Source organism: Erinaceus europaeus, chromosome 4, assembly GCF_950295315.1.
Source record: "Erinaceus europaeus chromosome 4, mEriEur2.1, whole genome shotgun sequence".
In the NCBI taxonomy this organism is placed as follows: domain Eukaryota; kingdom Metazoa; phylum Chordata; class Mammalia; order Eulipotyphla; family Erinaceidae; genus Erinaceus; species Erinaceus europaeus.
Window position 1 is genome coordinate 104,673,170 of NC_080165.1, and position 24,283 is coordinate 104,697,452.

Sequence of the window (24,283 nt, forward strand, 5' to 3'; positions counted from 1 at the left end):
TAAAGGAATGCCACTGACTTTTTTTATTTAAATTTTTTTTACTTATTCCCTTTTGTTGCCCTTGTTTTATTGTTGTAGTTATTATTGTTGTCATCATTGTTGGATAGGACAGAGAGAAATGGAGAGAGGAGGGGAAGACAGAGACGGGGAGAGAAAGACATGTGCAGACCTGCTTCACCGCTTGTGGGTAGCCAGGGGCTCGAACCGGGATCCTTACACTGGTTCTTGCACTTTGCGCCACCTGCACTTAACCTGCTGCGCTACTGCCCAACTCCCGCCACTGACTTTTGAATGTTAATTTTATAGCTTGACACCTTACTGTATTGCCTGATGATTTCCAAAAGCTCCTTGCTGGATTCCTTAGGTTTTTTTCTATGTATACTATCATGCCAGCTGCAAATAGGGAGAGTTTGACTTCTTCTGTTCCAATCTGTATGCCTTTAATTCCTTGCTCCTGCCTGATTGCTATGGCAAGAACTTCCAACACTATGTTGAATAGTAATGGTGATAGTGGGCAGCCCTGTCTAGTACCTGATCTGAGGGGAAATGCTTCCAGTTTTCACCATTAAGTATGATGTTGGCTGTAGTTTTGCTATATATAGACTCCTCTCTATCTTCAGGAATTTTCCATCCATTCCCATTTTTTGTAGTGTTTTGATTATAAAGGGATGTTGTATTTTCTCTGCATCTATTGATATGACCATGTGGTTTTTGGTCTTGCTTTTATTCATGTGGTGGATCACGTTGATTGATTTACGTATATTAAACCAAACTTGCATGCCTGGGATAAACCCCACTTGGTCATGATGAACAATCTTTTTAATATACTGCTGTATCCGGTTGGCTAGAATTTTGTTCAATATTTTAGCATCTATGTTCATCAGAGATATTGGTCTGAAGTTTTCTTTTCTGGTTGTGTCCCTGTCTGCTTTTGGTATTAAAGTGATGTTGGTATTCCAGTGTTTTCAATCTTCTGGAAGACTTTTAAAAGTAGAGATATTAGTTCTTTGAAGGTTTTGTAGAATTCATTTGTAAAACCATCTGGTTCAGGACTTTTATTCTTGGGAAGGTTTTTGATAACTCTTTCAATTTCATTAGCTGTGATGGGCCTGTTCATGTTATCTGTTTCCTCTTTACTTAATTTTGGAAGTTTGTAGGTATCTAGGAAATCGTCCATTTCTTCTAGGTTCTCTAGCTTGGTGGCATATAGTTGTTCATAGAAGTCTTGCATGATATGTTGAATTTCTGCAGTGCTTGTTGTGATATCTCCTCTTTCATTTACAATCCGATTTATTTGTGTCTTCTCCCTTTTTTGTTTTTTGAGTCTGGCTAAAGGTTTGTCAATTTTGTTCACTCTTTTGAAGAAACAACATTTACTTTTGTTGATGTTTTGTATGGTTTTATTATTTTCCATGTTATTTATTTCTGCCCTCACTTTAGTGATTTCTGTCCTTCTGGTTGCTTTAGGGTTCCTTTGTTCTTCTTCTTCTAGGTCTTTAAGATGTGCAATCAGGCTGTTTATTTGTGCTCTTTCTTGTTTCCTAATGTGTGCTTATTTGGCTATGAACTTCCCTCTCAGTACTGCCTTAGCTATGTCCCAAATATTTTGATAGCTTGTGTCTTCATTTTCGTTGAACTCTAGAAACATTTTGATTTCTTCTTTTTTTTTTTTAACTTCTTGGGGAGTTAATGTTTTATACTCGATAGTGAATACAATAGTTTATACATGCATAACATTTCTGTTTTCCATATAACAATACAATCCCTACTATGTCCTCTGTCATCCTTCTTGGACCTATATTCTCCACCCCCCCAACCCCAGAGTCCTTTACTTTGGTGCAATATGCCAATTTAATTCAGGTTCTACTTGTGTTTTCTCTTCTGATCTTGTTTTTCAATTTCTGTGTAAGGCAGGTATTTTAAGGAGGGGTTTGTTATAATGCTTTTTTTTTTTTTTAAAGATTTTATTAATTACATTTGAGAGAGAGAGAGAGTGAGAGAGTGTTTCATATGAGACACACACACAGAGAAAAGCCAGAGCATCATTCTGGTACATGCAGTGCTGGGGGTTGAGCCAGGAGCCTCAATCATGTAATTCCAGCACTCTCCTGGTTGAGCTATCTCTGCAGCAACTATATAATGCTGTTTCTTTCCAGAAGATATCATTGGGAGAGAGGATGCTCCCTTACACCATTGATTATTTTTTAAAATTGTGTTTATTTATTGGATTGAGATAGAGAGAAATTGAGAGGCAAGGGGAAGGAAGATAGAGAAGGGGAGCACTGCAGCACTGCTTCACTGCTCATGAAACTTCCCTTGCAGGTGGGGACCAGAGGCTTGAACCTGGGTCATTGCACATTATAATATGTGTACTGTTATAATATATGTCAACTGTTGTGACCCCAACAGGAATTTGGGACAATTAGCATATGAATGACATCAGCCTGAGACAGAGCAGCTCATAAGGGTGCAGGCACTATATAAGCTCTCTCTTTTGAATGGATTACCTTCATCATAGCACTTTCTTGTTGGTGTGGCTCCAGATTGATCGTGATCTCTTCACATGGTGATCTTGGGTAGCTTAGTTATGGATTTTGGACTTTTGCCTATTTTCTTAACTAGACTTCTCCCCTCATGTTTACAGTGATTTTATGAACAAATCTCTCTTTCACTTAACCTTAAATGGAGCCATGTAGTATTTACAAGACTCAACTGGGTGTGTCACCACTCAGCACCCTACCATTGGTTCTTTCTTTAAAAAATTTTAAATTATCTTTTTTTATTTATTGGGTAGAGACAGCCAATAAATTGAGGGGGAAGGAGGTGATAGAGAGGGAGAGAGACACCTGTAGCACTGCTTCACCACTCATGAAGCTTCCCTACTGCAGGTGGGGACCAGGGACTTTCACCTGGGTCCTTACACACTGTAATGTGCGCTTAACTAGGTGTGCCACCACCTGCCCCCTCTCCCCATTGGTTCTTTAGAACAGGAGCCTAGCAGGTGAGTTCCAAATGGAGTATTCTGGGTATGGTTGCTAAGATGTGATTCTTTCTCCATAATCAGGTAGGATTCCAGGGGCCCCATCTGTATTAGCTGAGCTCTTCTCCGGAGTGCTATTACCTATCTTGTGTAGATAAGGAGGACAGAAGCAGGGACTGGACTGAGCCCTGAAGAGAAGGTGAGTGTGGAGTGGAGGGCAGACTCAATCCCTGTCCTATATGCACTCAGTCAGAGACTGTGCTGGCAGAAAGGGACACTTCCTGGCTAATGTCCCCTGTCCTGGGAGGGCTGTGCTGGAGGGGAAAAGTCACCCAAGGTGACTGAGCTAGGGATGAAACTCAGCTGACGAGAAGGTAGTACATTCATTGTGGGATGTGTTGAGTGTGAGGTCCTGTAAGAAATGAAAAAGTCCAGGGCTGGGGAGACAGCATAATGATTCTGCAAACATACTCTCATGCGTGAGGCTCTGCAGTCCCAGATTCAATCCCCAACACCATCATAAGCCAGAGCTGAGCAGTGCTGTAGTCTCTCTGTATCTCTCACTAAAAATAATAAATAAATACAGTATTAAAAAAGAAAATGAAAAAGTTTGAAGTTTAGAAATCAGGATTTTCAACTGGAGATTAGATTTCATAACCCTATTAAAATTATTATTTTTTTAAAACTTTATTTGTTATTGGATAGAGACAGAGAGAAATTGAGAGAGAAGGGGGAGATAGAGAGGAAGAGAGACAGAGAGACACCTGCAGACCTGCTTCACCGCCTGTGAAGCGACTCCCCTGCAGGGTGGGGAGTAGGGGGTTTAAACTGGGATCCTGATGGGTCCTTGTTCTTTGCGCCATGTGCGCTTAACCCGCTGCGCTACCGCCCGACTCCCAAAATTATTCTTTTTTAAAATATTTATTTTCCCTTTTGTTGCCCTTGTTGTTTTATTGTTGTAGTTATTATTGTTGTAATGGATGTCGTCATTGTTGGATAGAACAGAGAGAAATGGAGAGAGGAGGGGAAGACAGAGTGGGAGAGAAAGACACCTGGAGACCTGCTTCACTGCTTGTGAAGTGACTTCCCTGCGAGTGGGGAGCCGGGGGCTTGATCCAGGATCCTTACCCCAATCCTGGTGCTTTGTGCCACGTGTGCTTAACCCACTGCACAACAGCCTTACTCCCTAAAAATTATTCTTAATGATAGTCTAAAACTCACCAATTCTATGTAATCCTCAATAAGATAAGGAGCTTAAACTCTTTAAGGCACCCCACCCCCTGCTGCTATAACCTGATTCTTCGGTGTTGTGTAATGTTTTAATTTCATCATTGTTTTATCCCCCTCAAATTAGTGGTGGTTCTTATTTTCCTTCTTTTTGATTCCTTCCAGAATATCTAAAATTAAAAGACACATCAAGATTCTCATCTCTTGGATTGAATTCTTTTCTGTTTTTCTTTAAATTTACTTGTTTATCATTAGATAAAGATAGAGAAGAATTAAGAGGGCAGGGGAGACAGAGAGGGATAGAAACAGACACCTACACCCCAGCTTCAACACTTGTGAAGCTTTCGCCCTACAGGTGGGAACCAGGGGCTTAAATCCAGGTCCTTGCACACTGTAAAATGTGTGTACTTAACCAAGTGCAATACCTGATCCTTATTCTCTTTTCTTTCTTTCTTTCTTTCTTTCTTTCTTTCTTTCTTTCTTTCTTTCTTTCTTTTTCTTTCTTCCTATTATTTATTTATTAATGAGAAAGATAAGAGGAGAGAGAGAAAGAACCAGACATTACTCTGGTACATATGCTGCTGGGGATTGAACTCAGGACCTCATGCTTGAGAGTCCAATGCTTTATCCACTGTACCACCTCCTGGACCACCTTTTTTTTTCTATGTACTTTACTTATTTATTGGATAGAAACAGAGAGAAATCCAGAGGGAAGGGGGAGATAGAAAGAGAGACAGAGACCTGCAGCACCACTTCACTAATTGTGAAGCAGCCCCCTTCAAATGGGGACCAGGGACTTGAACCCAGTCCTTGTACCTTTTAGCATGTACACTCTAACAGGACACCACCACATGAACCTTGAACTCTTGGATTGTTTTCTCCATAAGGATTCCTTACTCCTGCACAAGGTGGGTTTGTCAATGAGCTCAGCACCGCTTCTACCTAGGTCTGAGGTCAGTGCAGCCATTATTACTGTCACTGCCCTCAGAGGAGACAACTCACAGAGAGGAGCCATCAGACCCTAGAGGAGGGGACAAACCAGTCCCTAAGCAACTGCTTAATTCCTGTGTTTACAGCCATTTACAAACAGACCAAACCACTTAAACCCTTGAGATTCAGTTGATGAATGAAATGATTGTCACAAGTTTTAGTAGCACTTTATTAAAGCAATGTTGACTTTACTGGGTGGCTGTTGCTACAGGAGTACATTTGCACATTTTCTCAAGACCCTCATCTTGTTTCACCCTAGGGATCAGTGCTCCCAACCTCACTTTAATGCTCCTCCCTTCCCTCTTCTGAGTCTCTCAATCATTTATTTATTTTTACTAAAACATTGCTCAGCTCTGATCGATGGTGGTTTAGGGGACTAAACCTGGCATCTTGGAACCATTATTGTGTTCTGTCTTGATGTTATCCCATTTGTGGAGATTTGAATGGTTAATGCTTCTTCTTCTTCTAGCGTTTGCCCTCTTCCGTAGCCAGTTAATGGCTTTGAAAGTGACTGGGATCCATGTGGATTCAGTCGGCTAGGAAGGATCGTCAGTTTCCCCAATGAATGGGTACTCACAGGATGGTTAATGCTTATACTTTGTATTTCTAAGTTTTTTAGTCGAGTGTATGTCACATATATTAGCTCTTATTTTTTGGTGCTAGGAATCAAACTAATGGCCTCATATATGCAAAGCATGTGCTCTGCTGTGGAGCTACACCCCTTGCAATAAGTTCTTTTATTCTGTCCGTTTTTATTTTTTAAATCTCTTGTTTTGAAATGCAAATTAGTTCTTCATTGTTTTCTTGAAACTGAGTTCTTGCACACTGTAGTGTGTGTGCTTAACCCGGTGCGCCACTGCCTGGCCCCTTACTTATTTTATTTATTTGTTTATTTATTTTTAAAAATTTATTTATTTGTTTTCCCTGTTGTTGCCCTTGTTGTCTTTTTATTGTTGTTGTAGTTATTATTGTTGGTGTTATTGATGTCATTGTTGTTAGGTAGGTTCTTTTCTTTGTCCAATAGGACAGAGAGAAATAGCGAAGAGGGGAAATAGAGAAGAGAGACAGAGATACCTGCAGTATTTGCTTTACTGCTCATGAAGCGTCCCCCCTGTAGGTATGGAATGGAGGCTCGAACCTGGTCTTTGCACATGGTAACATGTGTGCTTAACCTGGTGCACTACTGTCCCGCCCCCTCATTGATTTATTTCAGTCTTTCAGGAACCGTTTTATGAAATTTATCTCCCTGAAGTAATTTCATGTTCTAGGTGCTTATTTCAGTGGCCAGATGTCATAGCATTAGATATCTGCATATCTTGGAAAACTGGATTTGTCTGTTTCAAGTGGTGTATCTTTATGTCTCTCTCCTTCTCTTCCCTCCATATACTTCCTTTCCAGTTGCAATTTGGGCTGCCCCACCTTATCCAAATCTTAAATGGTTCAAAACTCAAGAAAGGGTGCCCTCCCTATAGAGATTTTAGGATGCTTTGAATCAGAGTGCCAACAGTTAAAATTTGATAATTGTAGTAATAATAAAGGGAACAGTTTTTGAGTCCTTCCTACATGCAAGGCACTATATATACTGTGCCTTTTTTTTTTTTTTTTTTTTGCTTCCAGGGTTATTGCTGGGGCTCTGTGCCTGCTGCACTACAGATTCGCTGCTCCTGGAGGCCATTTCCCCCATTTTGCTGCCCTTGTTGCCCTATCTGTTGTTGCTGTTGTTATAGTTGCTATTGCATATTTAAAAATTTAAAAAATAAAGTAACACAGAGATCAGAAGAGATGAGGTCTATTCTCTTAGGTGCCAACATTCAGGGCTCAGCAGCCCTCTGAGACACACACCTTTTCCCTGGAGATCAGAGAGTGAAGGGCACAGAGTTGGGGTGGGGATACTTTCTCAAGGACAAGGAGTCGCCTCACAGGCGGTGAAGCAGGTCTGCAGGTGTCTGTCTTTCTCTCCCCCTCTCTGTCTTCTCCTTCTCACTCCATTTCTCTCTGTCCTATCCAACAATGATGACATCAATAACAACAATAATATCTACAGCAATAAAACAATAAATAAATAAATTAATTAATTAAAAACCTTTTAGCATAGGGCTGGGTGGTGGTGCACCTGGTTGAGCACACATGTGACAGGGCGTAAGGACCCAGGTTCAAGCCTCCGGTTCCCATCTGCAAGGGGAAAGTGTCACAAGCGGTGAAGCAGAACTGCTGGTGTCTATCTCTCTCCCTCTCTATTTCCCCCTTCCCTCTCGATTTCTGTCTCTGTCCAATAATTAAATAAAGATAATAAAAAAATTAAAAAAAATCTTTTAGCATAACCAATATGCTATCTTCCCAGTCCTCTTATGTTATTTTTTTATTCTTCTTATTTTGCATATGTAGAACCAGTCTTCAGGAGTTAAAGTGGCTCACCTAAGGGACATATTGCTGGGGAAGAGCAGAGTCGAGTCAGGAGTTAAAGTTGTATCCTCTGAATTTTTGAAAAAAAAAATCACTTTAGTACTACTTGAGGACCACTTTAGGGTGGGGGAGAGAACATAATGGTTATGCAAAGACACTCTCAAGTCTGAGGTTCCAAGGTTCTAGGTTCAATGCTGCACAATGTACTCTGATAAAATCATCATCATCATCATCATCATCATCATCATCATCATCATCATCGTCGTCGTCATGTTTAGAGTCAGGAGACAGCATACCAGGGATGCAAAAAGCCTTTTCTGCCTGAGGCTCTGAAGTCCCAAGTTTAATCCCCAGCACTGCCATCAGATAGAGCTGAGCAGGGCTCTGTTCTCTCTGTGTATCTTCCCTTTCTCTCTTCTCTCTCATTAAAATAAAATATATATTAAAAAAAAGAAAAAGAAAAAGAAAAGAAATCACTGTGCTGGGGGAAGTGAGAATCTCTAAGAGTGTTGCTGTCCTGAGTGAGCAGCATCTCCTGAGCCCTGACTCCTCATCCCTGTCTCTCTCTCCACACTTCAACCGCCCCAGCACCCTGCCCCCAGCACGTGCCGGCTCCAGCAGGAGAGAACCAGTCTCTACACTCTTTCCTCTTTGCAGATGGCTACCTCCTTGAAGCAGAAGGACTTGGAATGGGAGATTTCAGAGAAGACCAAGAAGTTTATGATGGAACTCCAAGTAACTGGTCAGGTGAGGCCAGCCCAGGGTCCTCCACCTGGAAGGGGCTGACTCAGTGTCGTTGTTGAGTCCAGGCCTCCACAGGGCAACTCTGGCCTCACGTTTCTAGTCCGGCTCAGACCTCCTCCTGGCTCAGCTCAGTCCTCTCCCCAGAGGCGCTCTGTCTCCTCACGAGACGGTTGCTCTCTTCATCTCTCACTCTTTCTCTCTCTGGGCTTGGTGCTTGCATATAGAATCCCCACCACCACCACCACCACCTTTTTTCTCTTCTTCCTTATTTGATAGGACAGAGAGAAATTAAGAGGGAGTTAAGAGGGAAAGGAGAGATAGGGAGAGGGAGACAGAGAGACATCTTCAGTATTTGCTTCACTGTTTGTGAAATGTGCCCCCAACCCCACAGGTGGGGAGCAAGGGCTTGAACCTGGGTCCTTGTGCATGGTAGTGTGTGCACTTAACCCTGTACACCACAGCCTGGCCCCCATCTCTCTCTCTCTCTCTTTTTCACCTATGTATATGTATTCCTCTTTTAACTCTTTTTAAAAATATTTGATAGAGACAGGAATCTAGAGGGAATGGGGGGAGAGAGACTTGTAGTACTTATTCATCACTTGTGAATCGTCCTTCCTGCAGATAGGGACTGGGGGCTCGAACCCAGATCCTTGCATATTGTAACACATGCTCTCAAACAGTTGCATCACCACCTGGTCCCCTTGTATCTCTTCTTACTTTTACCTTTCCTTTCTTCTTGAGTTCCCTCTCTTCTCTAGGTGTCAGCAGATAATATCTTCCAAACCCTCAAGCTGCTGGAAATCAGAATCCTGAATAACAAACTAGCACTTCCCTTCTGCCAGAAGGTGCTAGACATCGTCGTGGACTACTTGAGGACCACAGTGAGGAGCCAGGGTGCTGGGTTGGGGGCTGCGGGCAGAGGGGGCTCCAGGCCCGTGTCCAGAAGTTCCTTTCAGGCTGGGACATGTGGGACCTGGAATATGGGGAGCTCAAGTTTCCAGATACTTAGCTGGAGGGGGCTGGGTGGTGGAGTACCCACCAAAGTGCACATATTTCCAGGCATGAGGACCCAGGTTCAAGCCTTCGGTTCCCACCTGCAGGGGGGAAACTTCATGAGCTGTGGAGCAGGGCTGCATGTGTCTCCCACTGCATTCTCCTTCTCCTTTTAATATTCTGTTTATTTATTTTAGGTAGAGACAGAGAAACTGAGAGGGAAGGGGAGATAGGGAAAGAAAAGGAGGGAAACCTATAGCACTAATCAGTACTTGTGAAGTGGGGGTTTGAACCTGGGTCCTTGCACATTGTAATATGTGTGCTCAACCAGGTGGGGCACTGTCTCGACCCTCTCTCTGCTTCTTTTTCCCCCTTTCTGTCTCTTACTCTCTATCAAAGAAAAAGGGGAGAAATGACCACCAAGAGTGATGGGGTCATCATGTAGGCACTAAGGCATAATGATAACCCTGGTGGCAAATCAATTAGATTAGATTCAATTGAAACCATATATTTTTAGATAGAGACAGAGGGGGGAGAGAGGGACACCATAGCACCAAAGCTTCCTTCAATGCAGTGGAGGATGGGTTCGAACTTGGGTCTTACAGTGGACTTGGGGTCTGGTTAGACCAATATCTTGCTTTCTCAGCTACCATCTGCCTGTGATGAGGTGGTCTCTTCTATGCTCACCTGCCTTCTACATCCACTGGTATGACAGTTTTACATGCTACAGGCAGACCACCAGTCTTGGAGGTCACCCCATATCCTTTGCCTTTCCACCTTCTTGCTTGGTCCAGGGAGCCTTCCCAAGTGCTAGGAAGGTTACAACAGCTAAGCTGCCTGCCCTCCAGGAAGGGGAGCAGTCCTGGAGGGGGGCAAGTGGATAAGCATTGGATTCTCAAGCACATGGTCCTGAGTTCAATCCCTGGCATCACATGTTCCAGAGTTATGTCTGCCCCCTTCCCCCTACCTCCCTCACTCCTCCTCCTCTTCTCTCATTAATAAATAAATAAAAATCTTAAAAAAAGAAAAAGAGAAATAGAGACAGGGCATTGGTGAACCTGGTTGAGAACACATGTTACCATGTGAAAGGACCCGGGTTCAAGCTGCTGGTCCCCATCTGTAGGGGGAAACTTCATTAGCAGTGAAGCAGAGCTGCAGATTTCTCTCTCTCTTAATTTCTCTCAGTTACTACTATCAAATAAAATAAATAATAAATATTCAAAATAGGTAGAAGGGGATCACTTTTTTCTTTTACTTCTGTCTTGATGATAATCAATTGCTTCCTAGTGATACTGAGCCAGTCATAATTAAAATATATATTTATTTATTTTATTAGCACACTGCTTAACTCTTGCATATGGTGCTGTAGGAGGATTGAACTTGGGACCACAAGGCCTCAGTCATGAAAATCTTTTTGCAGAACCATTATGCCATCCCCCAGACCCATTTATTTATTTATTTATTCATTTATTTCCAGAGCACTGCTAAACTTTGGATTTTGGTGGTGATGGGGTTTGAACTTGGAACCTTTAGTGCCTTAGGCTTAGAAGGTCTTTCTGTAGGAGTTGGGCGGTAGCGCAGCAAGTTAAGTACAGGTGGCATGAAGTGCAAGGACTGACGTAAGGATCCTAGTTCGAGCCCCTAGCTCCCCACCTGCAGGGGAGTCGCTTCACAGGTGGTGAAGCAGGTCTGCAGGTGTCTGTCTTTCTCTCCCCCTCTCTGTCTTCCCCTCCTCTCTCCATTTCTCTCTGTCCTATCCAACAACGATGACATCAATAACTAAAACAATAATAAGCACAACAACTATATATATATATATATATATATATATATATATATATATATGAAAAACAACAAGGACAACAAAAGGGAAAATAAAAAAATAAAAAAGAACGTCTTTCTGCATAATCACTATGCTATCTCCTCAGTCTCCTAATTCATTACCATTAACACAAGGTACAAGGTACAGAGGGAGAGAGAGAACCAGAGCATCACTCTGACACATGTGAAGCTGGGGATTGAACTCAGAACTTCGTGCTTGAGAGTCCAAGGCTTTTCCCATTGTTTTATCTAATTCCCAGACCCCAAGGGGATCATTTTTTTAAAGTTCTGTTTTTAATTTTTTTTATTTATAAAAAGGGAACATTGACAAAACCATAGGATAAGAGGGGTACAGCTCTACACAATTCCCACCTTCATAACTCCGTATCCCATCCCATCTCCTGATAGCTTTCCTATTTTATCCCTCCAGGAGTTGGACCCAGGGTCATTATGAGGTGCAGAAGGTGGAAAGTCTGGCTTCTATAATTGCTTCCCTGCATGGGTGTTGACAGGTTGATCCATACTCCCAGCCTATCTGTCTTTCCTTAGTGGGGAAGAGCTCTGGGAAGCAGAGCTCCAGGACACATTGGTGGGGTTGTCTGTCCAGGGAAGTCTGGTTGGCATCATGTTAGCATCTGGAACCTGGTGGCTGAAAAGAGAGTTAACATGTAAAGCCAAAGAAGTTGTTGACTAATCATAAACCTAAAGGCTGGAATAGTGCAGATGAAGAGTTGGGGGGGGGTGTCTCTGTTTTGTAGATAGCTAGTAGGCCTATTTTAGTTATATTCCATTGGATCCATTGGATCGACCTTCCCGTGGTGCATCCCGTGAGTACCCATTCATTGGGGAAACTGATGATCCTTCCCAGCTGACTGAATCCACATGGATCCCAGTCACTTTCAAAGCCAGCAACAAGCAGCTCCTGACAGCTTTCAAGCTGTTGGTCCTGCTCTTTGAGTCCTCCAACTTAATGTTGAGGGGCTGTCCTTTGCCAAATGTGTTCTTATTGGTCAATTGGCGATACAGCATCAGGCAGATGTCATTTGCCTACAAGAAACACATATAGCAGTCGATGAAGCTGCTCGATTCACCATCAGTGGATTCGATTTAATATGCTATAATCTCCATCCTAAACACGGCCGAGCCATCTACGCTAAATCGTATCTTGCGGACGTTTACCATACGGCCTCTTCGACCTTCTACGACTCCATTACTATTGGAACTATTCAGCTCTTCAACGTATATAAGCCTCCCAGTGCCTCATGGGATAATGAGGTCCTGTCTAACCCAAATCACCCAGCCGTTTACGTTGGAGACTTTAATAGTCATCACCAAGACTGGGGATATTCCTCCACTCGTGCTGACGGCTCTATCTTAGCCGACTGGGCTTCAGCGAATGACCTCTCCCTATTATACGTTCCCAAACAGCCAGGCTCTTTTCACAGTGCTAGATGGAATAAAGATTCGTCACCCGACCTGTGCTGGATTAGCACAGTCAACGGCCAAGCCTTTCCCACTACGAGACAAGTTCTCAAGGACTTCCTGCACAGTCATCACCGCCCAGCTATCATCCACATTGGTCTCCAGCTCCCACTGATTCTGTGCTCGGAGAAACTAAGATGGAACTTTCGGAAAGCAAACTGGCGTCTGTTCAGTGATCTTACCAACAAATCTATTCCTGCAATTCCAATTAACTCTAACCCCTCTGAAGATTCCTACAGGCGCTTCTGCCAAACCATGTTCAAAGCAGCTTCCCAAGCTATTCCTCGTGGGAGACGTGCTAACTATACGCCTTGTCTTGATGCTGAATGCGAGCATCTACTAAAGCAGTATGATGAGTCGGGCGACCCAGATGTGGCCGACCATCTCATTGCCTCCCTGGATGCAGCACGCCAAGCCCGCTGGAAACAACTCACGGAAAGTCTGAACTTCACCCACTCAAGTAGGAAGGCCTGGAAGCTTCTTTATAGTCTGGGTGCCGGTAGCCAACCCTCTCCCGTCTCCCAGTGGCCAGTCACCTAACTCAAGTTGGACGTGCTAAGATCGACCCAGTCTGGAAAAGAGAAATTTCCCATGAGTGGTCATCCCACTTCCATCTATCTTGTCCATCTCCAAAACTCTCTCCCTTTACACTGTCTGAACTGGAAGACGCTTTGAAGAGGGTTAAACCGGGAACAGCTGCTGGCTATGATAACATCACCGCAGAACTCATTCTTAACTTGGGCCCTGCGGCAAAGAAGTGGCTCACTTCATTCCTGTCCCACATCTTGGAATCCAAATCTATGCCCAAAATTTGGTGTCGTGCGAAGATAATAGCAGTTTTGAAACCAAAGAAAGACCCAACACTGGCTGCCAGCTATAGACCAATTTCTCTCCTCTCCATGTGTTACAAACTCCTTGAGAGGCTGATTCTGTCACGAATTTCTCCTCTTACAGAGAAATTCCTATCACCCTCCCAAGCTGGTTTCCACCCAGGAAAATCTATCTCCGAACAAGTCCTGGCCCTCTCAACTTACATTGAAAATGGATTCCAGAAGAATTTAAAGACGGGTGCTGTCTTTGTTGATTTCACAGCAGCCTATGACACGGTCTGACACCGTGGTCTCCTAGTCAAGATCTCAAGATGCCTGCCTCCATGGGTGGCCAACACTATATCGTTTCTTCTCCAAAACAGAAGATTCCAGGTGCATCTGGGTGACAAGTCTAGCAGATGGAGACTTGTCTCAAGTGGCCTCCCCCAGGGCTCTGTTCTGGCTCCTACGCTATTTAATATTTACATCAATGACCTCCCAGAAACTTCTTCAAGGAAGTTCATCTTCGCTGATGACATCTGCTGTGCAACTCAGGCATCCAAGTTCGACATCCTTGAGGAAACACTCACGAAAGACATGTCTCTGATATCTGATTACTGTAAAAAATGGTGACTAATCCCTAGCACTGCAAAAACGGTATCATCTGTTTTCCATCTACACCATGCTTCGGCCTCACGTGAGCTTAATGTGCAGCTTGACGATACGAGAATCTGGCATGAAGCCCAGCCAGTCTATCTTGGCGTTACTCTCGATCGCACCCTGTCATTTCACGAACATCTCATAAAAACTGCAGCAAAGGTGGGCGCGAGGAATAACATCATTGCAAGACTGGCCAGCTCCTCATGGGGTGCGAGCGCTTCCACACTACGATCATCATCTCTGGCATTATGCTATTCCACTGCAGAATACTGTGCCCCAGTATGGTTCCGTAGCCCCCATGTCCACTTGGTTGATTCCAAATTATATTCCTCCATGAGGATAATTTCTGGAACCATCCGTTCCACCCCGGTTCCATGGCTGCCAGTTCTTAGCAACATCGCCCCGCCAGATATTCGTCGGGATGCGGCATCATCTAAGTTCATTTCCCACGTCTACACTCTACCGGACCTGCCAATATACGCGGATATCTTCGCCCACCTGGTTCAACGCTTGACGTCTCGTCATCCAATCTGGTCTCCTACGCCTACACTGAACTTCTCTGTTCCAGACTCTTGGAAACAGAGTTGGCAGTCAGCTGAGGTAAAGAACAAACACCTCATTACAGACCCCTGCAAGCGTCAACCCGGCTTTGACCTAGCACATTATGATTGGGCCCTCCTCAATCGCTATCGAACAGGCCATGGCCGGTGCGCCGCTATGTTCCATCGCTGGGGAGCCAGAGACAACCCGAACTGCCCCTGCGGCTACAGACAGACTATGACCCACATAGTCAATGACTGCCACCTTTCCAGATTCAAAGGAGGTCTCGAAACTTTACATCAGGTTCAACCTGACGCTGTTGACTGGCTACGGAAGAAGGGCAAACGCTAGAAGAAGAAGTTATATTCCAAAGGGCCTGTAACTATACTAGTGTTTTTTTTCTCCCTGAGTCTGAAATTTTATATGCTGGTGGATCCAAGTCATTGTCTGGGGAGATGATATCATGGCTGGAAAAAGGACCAGAAAGCTGGATCAGGGAAGAGAGAAGCTCCCAAATATGGGAAAGGTGTATAAATATTGTTGACTGTAAACTCCATTGATTTGATGTGATCTGGGGCCCATAATCAGCTTAGGAGCCCATGTGACCTCTGCATCCCTGTAGATCTGAGCTCACATTCTGTGGTCATGAGTAGGAACGTTCCAAACTGTCCCAATATTAGGACCCATCTTCCTCAGGTGGCACATAGATTATGTTGTCCATCCTCCCTTCAGGGGATGGAACATTCTCTACCGTTGTTGATCCACATTGAGGGCAAGTCCTATGGGGGCCCACAAAGGGGTCTATTGTGTTGTTCCTGATAGAGATGACTGGTAATATTGGGGAGGGGGATTTTTTTTTTAGAATTTGTTTGCTTATTTATTTATTTACTATTGAATAGAGACAGAGGGAAATTGAGAAGGGAGGGGGAGATAGAGAGGGAGAAAGACAGAGAGACATTTGCAACACTGTTTCACCACTCAAGAAGCTTTCCCCATGCATGTGGGTACCAGGGGCTTGAACCTGCATCCTTGTGCACTGTAATGTGTGCACGTAACCAGTTGCGCCACTGCCTGGACCCTGGGGAGAGGGATTTATTTGAGGTCTAGGCCCATTATGTCTGTTTGGGAATCTCAGGACTCCCCAACTAGGGCTCCAGCTGATGGGTTGAAAAGTTCTTTTTTTTTTTTTTTTTAAAGATTTTATTTATTAATAGAAAATATAGGAAGAGAGAGAGAAAGAATCAGACATGACTCTGGTACCTGTGCTGCTGGGGACTGAATTCGGGACCTCATGCTTGAGAGGTTAATGACATCCACTGCGCCACCTCCCGGACCACTTAAAAAGTTCTTTTTATTAGTGATTTAATATTGGTATACAAAACTATAAGACAAGGGGCCAGGTGGTGACGCACCTGATTAAATGCACATACTACAGTGTGCAAGGACCTGGGTTCTAGCCCCTGGTCCCCAAATGCAGGAGGAAAACTTCATGAGTGGAAGTAGAGCTGCAGGTGTCTCTCTGTCTCGCTCTTTCTCTATCTCCCCTCCCCTCGCAATTTCTCTCTCTCTGTATCCAATAATAAATAAATAAAATAAAATTTTTAAAACTCAAATTATGAGATAATAGGGGTATAATTCCACACCTTTCCCACCACCAGAGTTCTGTGTCCCTATTCCCCCTGGAAATTTCATTAATTCTCCCAAGATCACAGATATGGTTTGACTATTATCTCTATAACTATTTATATTTATACATATTTGCCACTTTTATTATCTGTATTTATTTATTGGATAGAGACAGTCAGAAATTGAGAGGAAGGGGGAGATAGAGCGGGAGAGAGAGACAGAATGACACTTGCAGCACTGCTTCACCACTTGCAAAACTTTCCCCCTGTAGGTGGGGACCCGGGACTCAAATCCAGGTCTTTGTGCATTTTAAAAAGTACGTTCAACTAGGTGCACCACCACCCAGCCTCTTTTCCCTTTTTTTCTATGATCCTGCCTTCTTTTCCTTCTTAAGTCATAACTTCTACTTCTAAGGGTCCTTCCTTTTTTTTTTTTTTTTTTTCTTTGGGTCCTGATGGAGTTGGAACTCAGAGCCCTTTGGTCATCTTCCCCTAACATTTCCCCTCTGGGAGTATGGGCCATAATTCTCTTTGGGGTGAAGAAGGTTCTGGCTTCTGTAACTGCTTCTCCACTGGACATGGGCACTGGCAGGTGGATCCATACCTCTAGCCTGTTTCTATCTTTCCTTAGTAGGTTAGGGCTCGGGAGAGGTGAGGCTGTGGGACACATTGGTGAGGTCATCTGCCCAGGGAAGTCTGGATAGAATCATAGTAGCATTTGAAATTTGGTGGCTAAAAGGTAGTAAGATATAAAACAGGAGAAAATAGTAAAATAAAGTAGGGATAGAGCAGATGAGAAGGAATCTTAGGGTAGAAGAAAGCTAGGAAGTCTATTTCAGGTATGTTCCAAGGGGCCTAGAACTTTGGTAATTTTTGTTGGAGATTGATAGCTAACATGAAAGTGATCTAAAAATATTATTTGGAAAGATGCTGTCAGATTGAGAATAGGACTAGAAAGTTCGATTAAGGCAGAGAGTAGCTCCCAAACTTGAAGAAAATATATAAATACAGTTAATTACTTACCACATCCTAGTGTATTTACCATGACCTAGGACAGGGATCTTTTTTTTTTTTTTTAAAGGAAAACTTTATTTTAATGAGAGAAAGATACAGAGAGAGAAGTATGAGAGCTCAGCTCTGGCTAGTGGTGGTGCTGGGGATTGAACCTGGGACCTCAGAGCCTCAGGCAGGAGTCTTTTGCAGAACCACTATGCTGTCACCCCAGCCTCGGGAGCACATCTTTACCAAAGCCGAGTTTCAGGAGCTGGGGCTGGTGTGGAAAGCTGGTCTGGACTCAGGGGCCTTGTCTCTACAGAGGCCACAGGAGGAACTGGAGGAGCTATGCACTACTGTCCTGATTGCCGCGGGGAAGCACTCGCCCAGCATGGTCATCGAGAAGCTCTGGGACAGGTGGTTCCTGCGCACACTGCCACCCAAGAGCCTCCTGGTTGCGGTGGGGCAACTCATCATGTGTCAGGGTAGGGTTCCCCAGTGGGAAGAGTGAGCCAGCAGAGAGAGCAGGGGTGGGGAAGGGGCACTATGTGGCTGGACTAGTAGCCGTGTCTTCCCTGCTCCTCATACAGTACAGTCATGGTGGGAGGGTAGCCAGGGTCCCTCTAGGGCTGATGGGACTGAAGAGGAGTATCTGGAGATGAGACCTGGCACAGGAGGTGACACTCAGACAGGAGGAGCTGGACTGCAGAGCTCTAGGCCCCAGGTTCAATCCCCAGCACCACCATGAGCTAGAATTGAGGAGTGCTCTGGTCTCTTTCTCTCTCTTTCTTGTGAATAAATTATATATATATATATATACACACACACACACATATAAAACTTAGGGACACAACAACAAGAAGGGAAGGCAAAGGAGAGGCTGTTGTTGGACGGGGTGGGGGTTGCAGAGAGGGAGGCTGAGGTGAGCTCTGCTCTGGGGACCTGCCCTTGCACATACTGGGTGAGTGCTTTGTGGGGAGGTGAGTGATGCAAAGGGAGGCAGATGATCCTTCTTGGCAGGCTCCTCCCCTCCCTCAACCCCAGTTTTGGGGGAAATGCAGTCACTGGATAGAGGACAGTGTCCCCTTCCCTCTCTCTTTTTTCCCACCCCTCTGCTCCTTTCCCCTCCCTTTTTTTCTTTTTCTTTTCTTTTTTAAAGACAGAGACAAGGAGAGAGAGAGAGAGGGAGAGAGAGAGAGACGGGGAGACCACACCATGGAAACTTCCTTCAGTGCTGTGGGGGCCAGGCTAGAACCTGGGTCACGCACATGGCAGAGCAGTGCACTGTCCAGGTGAGCTATTTTGCCAGCCTCTGCCATTTCTTTTTTGATTTGAAACAGGGGTCACAGAGAGATAGGAGGAAATCAGCTTGCTTTCAGGATATTAGTTCAAAATGGTACACTGGATGCCAAGAGATGGCTCATCCAGGAGGGCATGGGCCTTGCCAGGCGGGAGAGCCAGGGTCAAGCCCTCATACCACAGGGGAGTGCCATGGCACCTGAGGAAGCTCAGTGCTGTGGTGTCTCCCTACTTTCTCTGTGTGCATGAAAAAGTTGACCAGGATAGTGACACTCTTCCCTCCAAAAGACTGTGTGTGTGTATGTGTGCACTAGGCTGCATTTCAATCTCAGAGCAGACAGTGACAGAAGCCAGAAGTACATTTCTTGACCTAATCACAGTGGGTGTTCTGACTCTGCTTTAGAAAACACAGAACTTGGGCTCATGACATAGCTCACCTGCATCGTGCATGACTTTGCCATGTGCATGACCCAGCTTCAAGCCTGACCTCTATCACTTTGAAGGAAGCTTCTGTGGTCTTTTTTGCTTCTCTCTTTCCCTTTCTTTTTTTTCCTCCAGGGTTATTGCCGGGGCTCGGTGCCTGTACCACAAATCCACAGCTCCTGCAGACTTTTTTTTTTTTCCCCCTCCAGAGTTATTGCTGGGCTTGATGCCTGCACCATGAATCCACCGCTCCTGGAGGCCATTTTTCCCCCTTTTTGTTGCCCTAGTTGTTGCAGCCTCGTTGCGGTTATTATTGCCATTGTTGACGTTGCTTTGTTGTTGGATAGGACAGAGAGAAATGGAGAGGAGGGGAAGACAGAGAGAGAGGGGAGAGAAAGATAGACACCTGCAGACCTGCTTCACCGCCCGTGAAGCGACTCCCCTGCAGGTGGGGAGCCGGGGGCTCGAACCGGGATCCTTACACCGGTCCCTGCGCTTTGCGCCACGTGCGCTTAACCCACTGCGCCACCACCCGACTCCACCTGCAGACTATTTTTACCCTTTTGTTGCCCTTGTTTTTTTTTTTTCATTGTTGTGGTTATTATTATTGTTGTTGTTGCTGTTGTTGGATAGGACAGAGAGAAATTGAGAGAGGAGGGGGGATAGAGAGGGGGGAGAGAAAGATAGACACCTGCAGACCTGCTTCACTGCCTGTGAAGCAACTTCCCCTGCAGGTGGGGAGCCGGGGGCTCGAACCGGGACCCTTATTCCGGTCCTTGCGCTTCACGCCACGTGTGCTTAACCCGCTGTGCTACCGCCTGATTCCCCACTTCTCTCTTTTCTATCTTAAAGAAAGAAAAGAAAGCATAGCATTCCTTCCCTACAAGCTTGTGGGATGGCCTGTGATGTGCAGGCTGGCATTTGGGGACCTTTTGGTCCCTTGCAGATATATGCTGCTCTAGCATATATCTGTAAGCCTTTGGGCAGCCTGCTGTGACATGATCACTCCAGGAAGGGTGATCCTGGGAAATCATCACAGATATGGCAGCTCAGACAGTTAACTCTCTCTGTGGAGGGGGAAAGGGGTCCCAAACCCCAGCCACCCATGAGGCCAGTGGGCCCCATTACCAGTGAGGGCTGACCCCAGTGCTTCTCCTCCCAGGCACAGCACACTACATTGGCACCACGTGGGAACACATCCTGCGACTGGTGAGGATGGCCCAGGATGAGGAGGACATGCTGGCCATCTGTCACGGTGAGTGCCTGAGGGAAATGCTGGGGGTTGTGTGCGTGGTGGTGGGGGGGGGGCAGGAAGGGACTGGCTTCCTCTGACCATGAACCCTGGAGATGGAGGAGAGAAGAACAAGCCAAGTGTGAGCAAGTGCCCATATTCACCTGAATTTATTTTTTTATATTTATTTTATCTTTTGTTGCCCTTGTTTTTCATTGTTGTTATTGATGTTGTCATTGTTAAATAGGACAGAGAAATGGAGAGAGGAGGGTAAGACAGAGAGGGGGAGAGACAGATAAACACTTGCAGACCTGCTTCACTGCCTGTGAAGTGACCCCCTGCAGGTGGGGAGCCTGGGGCTCGAACCGGGATCCTTCCACCGGTCCTTGAGCTTTGTGCCACTTGCGCTTAACCCACTGCACTACTGCCCAGCTCCCTCACCTGAATTTATTTTTAAATTCCAATGTCACTTTTTTTTGTGTTTGTTGAGGCAATGTTGATTTACAGGATTTCTGTGTATCATAAAGGTACATTTCTCCAGTATAGGTGTCAGTCCATCTCACCCTCCACCAGACCCTCATCCTGATCCACACAGATGTTTTTGAATAGGTGTTTTGTGTTATTTGGATACTATCTGAATTTTGTAAAATTTTTTATGTATTAGAGAGAGAGAGAACCAGAGCATCACCCTGGTACATGCAATGCTGGGGATGGAACTCAGGACCTCATGCTTGAGAGCCCACCACCTTCTCCACTGTGCCCCCTCCCAGGCCATGCAGCTGATGTTTCTCAGCTAGGTTTGGGGCAAGAATCAAGAGATGTGGTGGGTACTAGCATTCCTGCTGGATGGGCCAGGTGTGTTGGGGATGAATCCCAGAGGCAGAGGTGTTGGACTTTTCCAAGTAGAGCCCAGGGGCCCACTGAGGCTTGAGCAGGAGAGGAGTGGTGTCTCTGCTCCTGTCAGGAGAGAGGTAATATGCCACTTCTCACAGCACTCAGTGGCCTGGCCATCAGCACTCGTAAACACCTGGATCTGGGGGCGAAGGATGACGAGGTGATGGATATCACACAGGAGGCCCTGTCCATCAAGGCCTATCACACCCTCCGGCTGCTCTTTAACCGCTGGTCCCTGCAGAGCAGCAGCAAGGTGGGTGCCAGGGGGAAAAGGCAAGGGTGCAGGAGGGAGGCTGAGCCAGAGAAAGGATGACTGCTCAGGGTGCTCCAGGGAAGAGTGGGCTCCTGTCTCCATCATCAAGTAAGCTCATGGCCATCCAGACATTTACCAAGTATGCGGTCACACACACAGCTGCTGGCCAGCCTGACTCACCAAGCGCTGTGTGAGGCCCTCAGAAGGCAAAGACCAAAGGGGTGGGGACCCTAAGGGGCTGCCAGCTTCGACCCTACCCCCAGCTGAGGCTGATGCACCTGTCCCCCTGGCACAGGTGACTGAGCCAGCTCTGGTGGTCATCGGGCACCTCTTCTTTATCATGCCTCCATCCAAGCTCAAGAACCACGTGAACCGTCTGACACGGTGGTTGATGACCCTGATATCCACAAAGGTGGCCCCATACTACATCTCCCAGGTAACTGGGGCAAGAGGAGAGTCCATTGCTTAAATAGATCTATTCACTGGGTGGACAGAGTTAACACTGTGTTTCCCTCAAGGAGTCAGCTGGCAGGAACCTAGAGTAGTTCCAAGTGTGTAGGGATCTCTGAACAACAGGTTCAAAATACAGGAAGCAAAACCACTTAGAGAACAGTCAGGGAAGTAAACAAATTCGAATATCCTACCAGAATTGACACTCTTCTTTCTCTAAGGGATAGATCATCCATGAGTATGTGGATGATGTGAACACTCCAACAACTTGCCTTCATTGGCACGTGGTTGGAAAGATGAGAGCTTGTGGGGGCTGGGCAGTGGTGCACCAGGTTAAGCGCACATAGTACAAAGCTCAAGGACTCACTCAAGGATCCTGGTTCCAGCCCCAGGCTCCCCACCTGCAGGGGGGTGGCTTCACAAGTGGTAAATCAGGTCTTCAGGTGTCTTTCTCATTTTCTGTCTATCTTCCCCTCCTCTCTCAATTTCTCTCTGTCCTAGTAGTTTCTTTAGCTGTGCAGAAGCTTTTTGATTTGATGTAGTCCCATAGGTTTATGTTTGCCTTAGTCTTCTTTGTAATTGGATTCATTTCATTGAAGATGTCTTTAAAATTTATGCAGAAAAGAGTTCTCCCAAAATTTTCCTCTAAGTATCTGATAGTTTGTGGTCTAACATCCAAGTCTTTGATCCACTTGGAATTTACTTTTGTATTTGGTTCAGTTTCATTCTTCTGCATGTTTCAACCCATTGTTCCCAACACCATTTGTTGAAGAGACTCTGCTTTCCCCATTTATTAGTCTGGCACCTTTGTCAAAGATTAGATGTCCATAGGTGTGGGGGCTTACTTCTGGGCTCTCAATTCTATTCCACTGGTCAGTGTTTCTATTCATGTTCCAGTACCAAGCAGTTTTGATGACGATAGCCCTATAGTACAATTTGAGATCTGGGAGTGTGATGCCTCCAGTTCTGTTCTTGCTTCTCCAGATTGTTTTGGCAATTCTAGGTCTTTTCTGGTTCCAGATAAACATTTGTAGCATTTGTTCTATTCTCCTAAAAAATGTGGTTGGGATCTTGACAGGGATAGCATTAAATCTGTAGATGGCTCTGGGTAGTATATTCATTTTGATGATGTTAACTCTTCCAACCCATGAACGTGGAATATCTTTCCACTTCTTTGTGTCTTTTCCAATTTCCTTGAGTAGTACTCATAATTTTCAGTATACAAGTCTTTCACTTCTTTGGTTAGGTTTACTCCTAGATATTTTATTGTTTTGTAGCTATAGTAAAATGAATTGATTTCTGTATTTCAACTTCTTCTAACTTTAGTGTTTGCACAGAAGAATGCCACTGATTTTTGGATGCTAATTTTGTAGCCTGACCAGATTTTTTTTTTTTTATAAGAAGTGACAAGCTGATTGTAAATTTCATATGGACATCAAACTAGCCATGGTAGTCAGAACACCCTAGGAAAATCAACAACTTGTAAAGCCACAGCTGTGTTCTTACACTGTATGTTGGCACCAGTGTGGGTTAATGGGGCTGAGCAGAGAACCCAGGACCTGACACTCACACCTGCTGTGAGCTGGCTTTGGCAATGTGAAGGTCAGTTCTGTGGAGGGAGGAGGGTCTCTTCACAAACAGTGCTGGGGCATCTAGATATCCGCATACAAGAGGTGGAGTCCCAAGCTACCCCTCACACCATGTATAAACATTGACTCCAAATAACTTAAATGGAAGCCCATCAGCTCTCAGAGTTCTCAGTGAAAACATTGAAGAAATCTGTGTAAGTTTGGACAAGGAAAGGTCTTGTTTGCTATAGCACAATACACATGGCCCAGAGGCAAAAACAAACAAGTTGAACTTCCTCAATGTGAACAACTTTTGTTCTCTGAGAGACACTGTTAAAAGCATGAAAAGACCAGCTTCAGATGAGAGAGAATTATAAATCACACACATATATCTCTCACAATGTACAAAGAACAATTGAAACAACACACACATACACACACATACTCCTCATTTAACATGCAAAGGATTTGAGTTAACACTTCACCAAAGAAAATATAGAGATGGGGAGTCGGGCGGTAGCGCAGCGGGTTAAGCGCAGGTGGTGCCAAATGCAAGGACCAGTGAAAGGATCCCGGTTTGAGCCCCCGGCTCCCCACCTGCAGGGGAGTCGCTTCACAGGCGGTGAAGCAGGTCTGCAGGTGTCTATCTTTCTCTCCCCCTCTCTGTCTTCCCCTCCTCTCTCCATTTCTCTCTGTCCTATGCAACAACAATGACATCGATAATAACTACAACAATAAAACAACAAGGGCAACAAAAGGGAATAAATAAATAAATATAAAAATTAAAAAAAAGAAAATATAGAGATGGAAAGTAGCACAGGAAAAATCACTAAATATTAATAAATTAACAAGTGAGTTGATGAAAGACAGTATTCAGAGTGAGATACCACTATGTACT

At 44.9% G+C, this 24,283-nt stretch overlaps 1 protein-coding gene across 7 annotated transcripts in view; it reads left to right on the plus strand.

The window, feature by feature from the left end:
- Nucleotides 1-3,089: 3,089 nt before the first annotated feature.
- The window catches only part of LOC132538132 (maestro heat-like repeat-containing protein family member 1), a 74,381-nt gene continuing 53,187 nt past the window's right edge, over nucleotides 3,090-24,283 (plus strand). For 6 of the 7 annotated variants that reach the window (XM_060190300.1, XM_060190301.1, XM_060190303.1 and 3 more), the window contains exons 1-7: nucleotides 3,090-3,179; nucleotides 8,258-8,347; nucleotides 9,103-9,225; nucleotides 17,590-17,752; nucleotides 20,152-20,244; nucleotides 21,213-21,367; nucleotides 21,663-21,803. In XM_060190300.1, the coding sequence (XP_060046283.1) occupies nucleotides 8,258-8,347; nucleotides 9,103-9,225; nucleotides 17,590-17,752; nucleotides 20,152-20,244; nucleotides 21,213-21,367; nucleotides 21,663-21,803 (765 nt within the window). In that variant the 5' untranslated portion in view covers nucleotides 3,090-3,179. The remainder of the gene's footprint in view (nucleotides 3,180-8,257; nucleotides 8,348-9,102; nucleotides 9,226-17,589; nucleotides 17,753-20,151; nucleotides 20,245-21,212; nucleotides 21,368-21,662; nucleotides 21,804-24,283) is intronic. The other variant, XM_060190302.1, reaches the window with a different exon arrangement.